Genomic DNA, 11,620 nt, shown 5'->3' with positions numbered 1-11,620 from the left:
AAAACCAGTTATAACGAGTAGCTTAGACAAGGCTGTATATGTTAGCTACTTCAACCCGGCTGACAGAAAATTGCCACTAGCGAAGGAAACCGCAAAGATACCTGCGGTGGGTTATATCATGTTAAGTATGTGTTAGAGATTTGTTGTGCTGGTTTACTATTAATAACTAACGGCTTAGTTTTCGTTGTATCAGTGGAAGCCTGTTCTATTCCGTCCCCCAGCTGAGATGGCACTGTGCAAGGACGAAGTTTCAGTCGTAACCTACGTCTTTGGTTCAGATCTGGAGGATGAAGAACTGAATTCGGAGATAATTTCACAGACAAACTTGTGGCACGCTAATAGGAGAGTCATGTATACTCTACTGCCAAACAAACGATTGGTGGACGAGGTATGGATTTTTCAGTCATTACCCTTCGTTAATTTCATAAACGAAACTCCCAACATATAAAATAATTTTAACAAGGGAATATATGTTTATATTTTTTCTTATTGGCCGTCAATCAACGAACGCTGAAGCAGATCATAAACCTCACATCAAGCATGCTCATGTGTGATGCACGCAAGGACACCGGTTTTCCCTGCTTGTGGTTTTTACCCACTACATTTTCGGTGAGTGAAAACCATTAAGAGGATCTCCATCTCCTGGTTTCCATTAATCTTACACATGTTTATGAAAAATCTAATTTCAGCAATTTGCCCTTAATTGGACTCACTCCCCAAAGACTTTGAAACGCTATTACGCTGAGGAATACATGGGAGAGTTTGAGTCGTTATGCAAGGTAACTTTCTAATTTAATTCTCGTAATAGATGATAATGTAAATTAAAAACGCTTATTCCTGTATAACTTATTTGTGTATATTTTTGATAGATTTTTGTTCCTATGAACGAGGATAACATGCACTGGTACCTGCTTGTAATTGATATAGAAAAAAGACACCTAATATTATTGGACTCTAAACCATGCGTCTCAAGCAGAACCAGGCGCCGTCGTTGTGCGAAGCTAATGGTAGTGTTGCAAAATTTCTAATAGGCGGAAATAGAGTCTAAGTTGCTTGAACAGACACCGGAGTTGACACCTGACTTAAATTTTACTTTGATTACAGGTACTGTTTATTGAGGAGATGCTTGATGACTCCACATTCTATGCTAACCAAACAACACACAGACCAATAATTTCAGAGTATCCTATAATACACCCTGCAGAAATTGGCGAGCAGAACGATGACTCGTAAGAAACCTTACAAGTTATTATTGATACGTTTTCCTTCTGAATTACTGAGATGCATCAAAGAATTTGCTAACGTGTGATGAATACGTTTTCCTTCTGCACAAGTAAAATAGACCGCTAACATATTTATTGACGTTGTAATAGTGCTATACATTGCTTTTCCGGCCAGCCTTGGTTACGAAAGATAATATTTTTTTACAGTTCCATTTCGTCTGCTATGATTTTTTTTCCTTAGAAATTAAGTTGGTTATAGACTTCAATAAACTTTTTTTACATATACAAGGAATGATTGTGGAGTTTGGATGACAACCTGGATGAGGGAGTGCCAATGGAGGAGTAACTACAATATTAAGGTAGTTATAAAATAAAATTGGTTTCATGGTTTCATATATTATATCGAAATTTTAATCTAACCTATGCGTCTGAATTCTTTTGTTTTCTCTCCTAGGTAAATGATAGCACTAGATTACGGCTGGCTATTGATCTGGTCATGAATCCGTTCAATTTGAAATCCCAGGAAGTCCTTGAGGCAGCAAAGAAATACTACAACGAAATAGCTAAAAAGGAAGAGCGATTGGTTAAGGGGTTAGGAAGTATGCTCTGAGTTATTTATACCTAAGGCATTAAAATAATTGTGTCCATTGCATAGACTTTAAATACTATAATGCTTGCAATAAGTTATTCTGGTTATGTTATTTTAAGTACGTTCTGTTAATTTTTGATTGACGTTTTGTGTTGCGCTTACTGATTGGGAAAAAGCTACTGGGTCGTAAAAAATATGATTATGTTATTTGAAGTACTTTATGTTAATTTATGAATGGAACAGCACATTGCGATATGTTAATAAAGAAAGGTTTGCATGATTTCCTATATTTTGTCAAACAATATAGTAAACATGATTTCAATAATTTATCTAAATATGAACACCATATTAAACTTATTATATTTTTTTTAATTTTATTATGTACAACCTTCGTTATGTTTATTCATCTAGTGATACGTATACCAATGAATGGTTATTAAACTACATTTACCTAGTAATACAACTCAAATAGAGTTTATTATGTGTATTTATTATTTAGTTTAGATTTACGAAAAGGTTTGATTAGTGATAAGGTTTGAATCCTAATGGATGGCTTCAATATATCCCTTCAACTTCATTTCCAACCGGTGTGACCTCTGGTTTTACCCTCTTTAAAAGTAAAACTTGACTTCCTAGAGAAAATCATTTGACAACACCATTGGTAACCCTCTCCTAATTCACTCACCGTGCCTATCAACTTCAGAGACTAATCACTAAAATTAGCAAACAAAGATGGAGCCAGAATTCCGGTAAGCAGATAACTAATTTTTTCTTTTTGTTAACTATTTTTTCCACACACATGACCATCTATCCTTGCATGGTTTGTTCTTTTTAACATTGATTACTTCTCAAGTTTCGGTTATGTCCTTCCATGGTTTCTTATTCTTAACAATACTGACTTTTCAACATTTGGTTCGTGGTGGCTACCGGCTAGTTACGTCAGTGCCTTAAGGAACGTGAGAAGATGCCCTGACCAGACTTTCGTCCTAAACCTATTCCCAACAGATGTAAGCTTACTTCCGGCGCCGCAGACGCCACTTCTCTTTACGTTTTTTTATCTAATTTTTTTCAAAATCTGTTTAACATCTAATTTTGTTTCTCTGACTATAGGAAGATGTAAGGATTCCACAGCATATCGTACGGCACTTTTCGTTCTTCACAACCACTGATCTGTACTTAATAGACAGACAAGACAACTGTCTCCATATCCACCCAAATAGAGACGGTGATAACTACTGGATCAACGCAGCCGACATGGGGAGGATAAGATCTCTCCATCGACCAACTTCACGGCTTATGCTGGAACTCAGTTACGTAGGTTGGGGTATCTTCCACATGCTTGCATGGGACCATACTCGTTCGGTAGAAATGCCCAGAGCCGTTGATGAGATATATGCCTCCAACGTATTGCCGGACCAAATCAAACACTGGCTGGCGGACAGATGCAACGTACACTTCAACAAGGATGAACAGGTGGCTGCATTTGAAACCGAAAGGTTATTACGCGGGCAGCATCGGAGGCAAGAAGGTTCACCACCGCGTTCTCACGAGTCAAGGTAACAATAACTTGTTTACTTAGGAAAGTAAGTCTACATACTTTATTATATTCATTGTTGTATAATAAATTTTCCAAAATTACTGCAGGTTCAACTGCCGTCAACAGGGGGGAGGTGCAGCGGCAGTACCTAATAGTAGGGCAAATGCAGGACCTAGTAGGAGGTATGGTAGAAATTCGCCATCTGACTCTTCCGACTCGTCTGTGGACCAGATAGTACCATCATCGTAGGACAAAAGAAGAATTATTAATTTGTTTAAGGTTTATTGGTGAAATAATGTTTTGTAGTAGTGTTTCGGTAGCCATGTCTGTATGTACATGTTGACTTTTGTGGAAATCTTCCATTAGTATTCTGTGTAATAGCTTTGATTTTCTGATTATGGTGTTGGACTTCGTTATTTTGATAATTTATATACATCTATGGGTTTATTTTTGATCAAGTCTCATACAAGTCTCACAAAATCTATGGATTTTTTTATTCCGGTCATTATTTGTAAGAAAATTTGGTGACAACGACTTTTTTATCGTGTGGAAAACTTGAATGTTGTTTACCTGTGGCTGCATGGATGATGGTGTCGCAATGGTTGCTGGTAACATCCTAATTAGGTATTGGAATTACTTAATGCTGAATCTGTGGAAATGATTAATTTGGGAGTAACATGGTTTTCTTTAGGATGAGGGGTTGTAATGTTGTGATAAGGCAAACAAAATTGGAAATCAAGTATCCAGAATAGTGAGTATATCAGCAAATTAAAACTTAATAGGGAATATTTGCGGCTGCTTCTAATTTCAAACTAGAAAAACGAAAAATCAAAGATAATATTGGAGTATGTTGGAATTCCAACTGAATTTATTTACTAGGGTAGGCAAAAACTTGGGAAGACGAGTCAAATTTAATGGTACTAAACACCTAGTTCAAACAGGTTAGGATAACACCGGTAAATACAATATTCTGCCTCATCAATTCTCGTTGGATGCTGCATCTCACACAATTAATAAGTTAGACTAACATTACTTAAAAGAGAGCAACAGACTTCAACAATTCAAAAACTACAAAGTAAACACAACCGAAAACCAAGATTACGAAACGCGCGTCTAGTAAAATGGCTAAATTCCAACTTTCCTTGCCGATTATTCCGGATGAACTGCTACAAGAAATCTTCCTGCGTAGTAGTGCCAAAGCTGTAGGGAGATGTATGTGCTTGAATAAATTCTGGCACCGACAGCTACGCCAACCAGAGACATGCATACACCACATGCGAAGGCAGAAAGTGTTAGATCAACATGTTTTGTTTCATGTTGGATACTCACTACTGTTAATGGGTTCAGATTCACTGTATATAGTGAATGCTGCTTCTGGAGAAGAAGTGAATGTTCAGCATCCTTTCGGAGTTGGCATCCATGGGTGGTTCCGCATTCTGGGAGTGTTAAACGGGAACATATGTTTCAAGTTCTCCCGTGAACAAGACGACACAAGACTTTTGGTATGGAATCCGACAACACAATGCTCTAGAGAAATTTCTGACCCCCACAAGGACCACGGTAGATCGTTTTTCCCAGTATATGGTTTCGGTCATGTTCCAAACTCAGATGCATACACAGTCATACATATGTGCAAAAGGGACATAGCTGATGCCTACGTTTTTTTCTCTAGATATTGTTCAAGGCGTTCTACATGGTTTCACTGCGTTGATTGTCTCCCTGGTGTAGAAAAAATTGACCCTAACTCTGTTTTTAATAATGGTCACGCGTATTGGATAACTGGTACAGGAGATAGCTATGCTACACCCAAGTCTGTTTTATGTTACAGTGTAGAAGATGAATCATTTAGCGAGGTGTCTATCCCTGTAGGTGCAATATATACCGTTCACAATTTACTAACCCACAAGGAAAAACTTGCACTCCTCGCTCATACACACAACGAATTTGGGTATGTCGCAGCAATTTGGCACTTGAATGAAGACGCGGATGGAAACAAAATATTAGAGCAGTACTGCAGGTTTGCGAGTCGAAGCATCAGAGAAAATCCAATACTATTCGTGGATGATAACCTACTTTTGTTGGTGAACAATTCAAAGGAAAGAGAGTTACTCGTCAATTACAGGTACAGAGAGCTTGTGTTGACAGAATATGACATCGAACATGGCACTAGAAATCTATTGGTGAGGAGAGCATGGCGATACCCAGAAACGCCACACCCGATCACAGTAAGGTCTACACTCAAGTATTTTGCAGGGATGTTTCCTGTCTAGAAATAATTGACATTTAGATATACTCCGACTACATGTATTGTGGAACTTGGTTGAAACTCTTTGTTTAGTATTCCGATTGATGTTAATTATGTTTTTTTTTTGTTAATGGAATCCCTAGAACTGTTATGACAATGGTTAATTCCTAGTGTTTTTTCTATCAGTCTGTCTTTACAATTGTATGTTTTACATTTTTTTGAAAGAGCCAAAATTAAGAGAAATGGTTGCATAACAACCTCAATCTATCTAATTCGATGTGTCGTGTAGTCTTCCTCATGTACAGGAGATTTATAATGGTGTTATTTTGTTTCTAACCATCCTAGTATAGGGATTATGTAAGAAATAACAGTTAACCTACTAACAATTTACGCGAATATTCAATCAAGAAATGCTATTCCAAATTACATTGATCAAATTAACGGTTAACACAATAGTTACCTGGAAAAACTTGGTTTCCTTTTAAAATTCCGGAGAGAGTTGGGCTTAACAGGTTTCAAGCCAGTTGCTGCATTAATCCTGACTTGAATTATCCACTAATTATTTTTGTAGCTGGCCCAAGTTGATAGATAGCCCACTTTACTTTTAGATATACTTGAACTACCAAAAAATAAACATCTTTCCAGGTTAGTTGACCGAGCCCAATCCCAAGTATGACAGAAAGACTAAATATTCAGTTAACTAAAGTAACCAACCCTGGGGAAAAAAATTTCTATGACCTTTGATCATATACTATGTTACACCTTAATACCTAACCAGAACTGATCCGGGATAATCGTGAATCGAGACAATTCGACGTATAATTCGACCAAAGTTTTCCTATGTAACACGATTCGACCAAAAAAGACGACATATAAACGGACATATAAACGGGCAATGTTACAAGAGAAACTCACATGATGGCCCTGGGTTTTAGGAGAACAGTTGTATACACCACTGCTTTGTTGGACAATGACAGAACCTAGCCCAGTGCACGGAAAAACCTGCAATAAGCCATATACTCGTTGAATATTACTTTATAAGAAGAAAAAATGAGCAACTCAGTACATGGTAACCTGGTAATACCTGCAATAAGCCATTAGCACTCCATGAACAAACTCCAGCTTGCACTCTACCTCCACGGCCAAGTCGCTGAAATGATCAACCCATTAGCACTCGTTCATTTACTTTAGATTATAGAGTAATAGGAATTCAATCAAGTGCATGAAGGGGTGAATAAAGTCAAACAATTTGAGCAAACAAAGGATTCAGCAATAATGGGAAGTTATGGTAATTTAAAAAGTCAGATCTTTCAATTGGAGTATTATACATCATGTGCAAGGGTATAAAGATGATGATCTACAACTTCAATACCTAATGAGATGAAGCCTTTAAAACCCAATATGTTAACAGACAGGCTAGCTTATTTCAAGCATAATAGCTTGCTGAACAATTTATGTGTATTAGAACAAAGCAGTGGACATTCATCATGATCAAATAAACTACAAGTGTTAAGATTTATTTAGGTTCAAGGGATTAGGAATTTCGAAACATATGCAGGAAATTTTCTGAAAGGAAAGCAATTAAACTTGACCAACAAGTTGCAATTCAACAAATTTCCAAAGCCTAACATAACATTCTAGTTTACTTTCAGCTTTTTCATTCTATCACAACTTAAAATTTATGCTGCACACTAGTATATAAGAAGAAAAACAGATCTTGTCAATTATCTATTGTGGTGGCCGCATGATTTGTCATGGAAGTCACCAAATCATCGGTGTATATTGTCATGCCCTTCTCCTTCCTACTCTTACAGAATTGCCGAAGATTGAGTTATAACATGACTGCAATCTCAAGCATTCGTTTCACTAATAAAAAGGTTGCTATTTTCTGGTATTCAGTCTGACTTACTACAACGTATAAGCCTTCATACGCTATTGAAATTAGTAGGGAACTTTGGTAACTAAGTCACAAAAATAGATACCATAAAATATATACGTATCTATGGGTAAAACAATAACACGTAACTAGAAACATAAACAAATTCCAACCATGTTGCACAAGTCAAATGGACGTCTTCGACAATTTTTTGCTTTTAAAGCTTCAAACATTTGTGTCTCTACATTCTAGTAGCAATTTTCAGCAAAGAAGGAAATTATTCTTAAGTTTCTCAACCTAATAGAGGTGCTTCAGGTTCCAGTTTTGATCTAATGGTTAGACTTTGTTGATGAAGCCTCCTTCTCTCTTGCAGCTGCTTCTCTAGTCTTCTTCCTCAACTCTCCTTGTATACTTTTCCTATTCAGTAGCTTCTCTAGGTTTATTATTCTTTCCTTTACATGTGCTATCAGGTTATCCATTTCCAAATGTTCTTCAACATGATTCTGCTTCCCATCACTCGATCCCCTTGTAGCCTCCCCCTCTCTGACCCTTACAATGTGGTCATCAACCCAGAGAAAGAACTTGCAATGTGCTTCTGTCACCTACAACGAATAGAACACAATTAATGTAAGGGGTTACAAAATACTCCAATTCAATCTAATCCATGTACGTCACTGTAATTAATCCCTAGATTCTACATCTACAAAATCCTTTCAAATTTTAGCATCCATTTTTAATATCAGATCAGGTACCTAATCAATTCTTGTCACAATCATGATTTTTAATCTAGGTAGATCTATTTTGAATAAATCAACTTTTTCTCAATTCTCAGTCATTCATCAAAATTAACCAGCACCAATATCAAATTATATACAATATCAACCCAATTTAACAGCAAATCGCTTACAAAATCAAATCATTTTCATAACCAATAGGCATGCCATTCCAAACAATTCAAAATCACATCCACAACAACTTGAGCAAGGTGGAGAATAACCAAAATATAGAGTCTAAAGCTCCATTCCAGAAAATTCAAATTTTAATCAAATTTTAGCATAATCTTAGTTCTCATACATAAAGAATTGCGTGGTTACCTTTAATAATGGGCATCCAAAAAATAACCTATTTGGGTTGGTGTCTGTCTTCGACATATAACTGATGGCATATTTTTCACAGAAGTATTTTGGGGCCACACCATCTATTACATCCTGAGGTTGCAGCGAACTTGAGGTTGCATTTCCAGATCTCAGTTCCCGTTGTCCGCCGGCTCCCCCTATGCCTCGTCTCGTGTTTGAGGAGCATGCATCACTGGCCATCGATCTGATTAACATTTAACACCACCATGGAAAACTATCATCATCTATTGCATTCGAAATTGAATCAATCTTCTTCGATGAACGGTGATTACAGAAAGTGATTAACAGAACAAATCACGCAAATTGGCTAAAAAAACAAAAAAACAAACGAATGACCTAGATGAAGAAGCAGTAGGGCTTACAAGGGTTTTCCGAGAGCGTTCTGCACGTGGGTCGCCGAAACCTTGCTAACAAGGGGATGACTTACGTTCTTCGAAGGTAAATCACAGAAAATGACACCCGCGTAACCCTGGACGAAGACGCAGAAGGCAGGGTCTTCCACGGGGTTAGGAAAAATCTGTCCCTGACGATGACTGACCTTGAAATCAGAGGAACGAGGTAGAAAAAGAGGTTATGGACATTACAGCGGTATTTAGGGAATGTTTTGCGAGTGGGTCGTCGGAAAAATCAAACGCTTAAGTTAAGGGGAGGGTAGAAGAAGCACTGAGGTAGATGAAGGAGCTGTGGATACTACAGGAGTATCTGGGGAAGGTTTTAGGAGTGGGTCGCCGGAAAAATCAAACCCATCACCCACAGGAAGGGTAGAGAAGAAGAAGAAGTGAGATCGTAGAAGGGTAAAGGAAGCAGTGATGTTGAAGAATGAATGAAGCAGTTCTTTTGAAGTGTCTTTTGAGAGGTAGAAGAAGAAGCTGTACACATTGAAATGGTATTTGGGGAAGGTTTTGATTTGTATGGTATTTGGGGAGAGATTTGTAAAATCAACTATTTGCGTATTGCATCAAGTATAAATACATTACGGGGTATAATGTAAATAATATAAAATACAATGTAGTGTGAAAACATTTAATGCATCAATTAATGAAAAGTTGAAAATTTTTTTGATCAACGGCTGAGATGAAGACACATGTGCAAGGGTAACTTACCCACAAAATTGCCATGGGTTTGGAAGAATTCACCTAAATCGTAGGATATACAAAATATGATTCAAATTTTTAATATTTATTTAAAGGTGAATTCTATCATACTCTCTCTAAAATATAAGGGTAAATTACCCCTTATGATATATACAGTGATTATCGATAATTATTTTTCTACCAGAGTTTCAGATTCATGTTATCTTCTCTTTTCTTTTCAATTGAAGCTATGTTTCTCTGGTTACTTGATAACAATGTCATTTTCATCATTCCACCAAATACACTTCTTCTCCAATTTTAAAATTCTAATTCCTTTTAAATTGAATCACTATTTCCAATCAATTAAGTTAGGATTTTGAACTTGTTCTTACGTTTTTAATCTCTAATTTCAACGAGCACAACTATCAATTTTTCAGATTTTTTTCGTATTAGAAGATATTACATTCAGAGAAAAGCAAGAGGGTATGGGTTTGTATGACAGATATGAATTTGCACCATAAATAAAATTATTGTAGATAATTAATGGCATGAATAATAAAATAATTAATTAATATTTGAGGCGAACGTGAATATTAAAATACTTATTCAATTTTGTCTTATTGTTATCTGAATAATAATTTAATATTTTTTGTGATAATATAATAGTTTAATAAGCTCCCACCAATGCATTAGTTTTTTTTTTAATTAGGGAAGAGATGTATTTAGCGGAGATGATGAAAATGATACTGTTATTAAATTTTAAGAGAAACATAAAGAAAAAAAAAAGATAACGTAAATTTTGGAGTTCTGATGAAAAGATAATTTATCAATAATTACTGTATATGTCACAAGGAGTAATTTACCCTTTATTTTAGAGAAGATATGGTAGAGTTCACCTTATTTAAATGGAGATGAACTACCCATTTGACCAACCATATTAGTTATCAACAACTAAACTTTGATAGGTACAAGAAATAATGGTAGGGCCTTATGCAAGGTAATTCCATAACTATAGCTCATATCTATATCTTCTGGATTCATCTCATTAGCAACCTTCCAATTAAAGTGATACAAAAGTGATGCCAACATAAAATTCAAGGTCCTTGAAGCCAAAGATAATCCAGGGCAAATTCTTCTTCCAGAACCAAATGGAATCAACTCAAAATTTTTGCCCTTAAAATCAATTTCACTATCCAAAAATCTCTCAGGTTCAAATGAATTAGGGTTAGCCCAAACCCTTGAGTCTCTTCCAATAGACCACACATTAATTAGGATTTGTGCACTTTTGGGAACAGTGAAGCCTCCTAACTCTACATCATCATTTGCTTTGTGGGGTACTAGAAATGGTGCTGGTGGATGAAGCCTCAAAGTTTCTTTCACAATTGCATTAAGGTATGGCAGCTTTGAGATATGAGACTCTTCAACTTCTCCATTTTTGCCAAGTGATTCTTCAAGTTCTTCTCTAACTTTAAGCAATTTTTTTGGACTATGTATCAACTCTGCCATTGCCCATTCTAATGTGCTTGATGTTGTGTCTATTGAAGCAACAAATAAATCCTAATATAACATCAATAAATTAAAAGGGTTAATTCATGAAGTTCACCAAATTATTATTTCCAGGGTAAGGTGAGCTTTAATTTGTGGTTAAAAACTAGTAACACATGTTCTAGTAACAAAAATTGCTAATATATTTGTTGTTAAATTTTAGAAAACTCATATTTATCAAATATTCCTTTATAAAAAACAAGGGTATCAAACTATCAATAGCCAATACTTACCTTTAGAATTTTACTAACAATACTAAGGTGAACATTTTCTGTTAACAAAAATTAAAGACTTTAAACATTTCTATCTTATTAATCTTCATGAATACCCAATTACTAGCAAAATTCATGCTTTTATAATTAAATCACAATTATTAAATATAATAAAAAAATACCG

The 11,620-nt window shown here is 35.9% G+C and overlaps 2 protein-coding genes across 2 annotated transcripts in view; one reads left to right on the top strand and one right to left on the bottom strand.

Moving 5' to 3' along the window:
* Positions 4,471-5,619, top strand: LOC107627847. The gene has a single exon (XM_016330666.1). It carries the CDS (start codon positions 4,471-4,473, stop codon positions 5,617-5,619), a length of 1,149 nt encoding a protein of 382 aa, XP_016186152.1.
* Positions 10,485-11,620, bottom strand: part of LOC107626000 (geraniol 8-hydroxylase) — a 3,041-nt gene continuing 1,905 nt past the window's right edge. Inside the window, exon 2 of the mRNA XM_016328760.2 lies at positions 10,485-11,236. Coding sequence (XP_016184246.1) covers positions 10,631-11,236 — 606 coding nt within the window. The 3' untranslated portion in view covers positions 10,485-10,630. The remainder of the gene's footprint in view (positions 11,237-11,620) is intronic.

This window comes from Arachis ipaensis, chromosome B02, assembly GCF_000816755.2.
Source record: "Arachis ipaensis cultivar K30076 chromosome B02, Araip1.1, whole genome shotgun sequence".
Classification (NCBI taxonomy): domain Eukaryota; kingdom Viridiplantae; phylum Streptophyta; class Magnoliopsida; order Fabales; family Fabaceae; genus Arachis; species Arachis ipaensis.
The sequence above is the reverse complement of the archived record's forward strand: the minus strand, read 5'-3'. Positions and strand labels throughout refer to the sequence as shown.

What these genes read in the sequence shown, in the direction of transcription:
- LOC107627847 (XM_016330666.1), top strand. Translation starts at nt 4,471, where the DNA reads ATGGCTAAATTCCAACTTTCCTTGCCGATTATTCCGGATGAACTGCTA.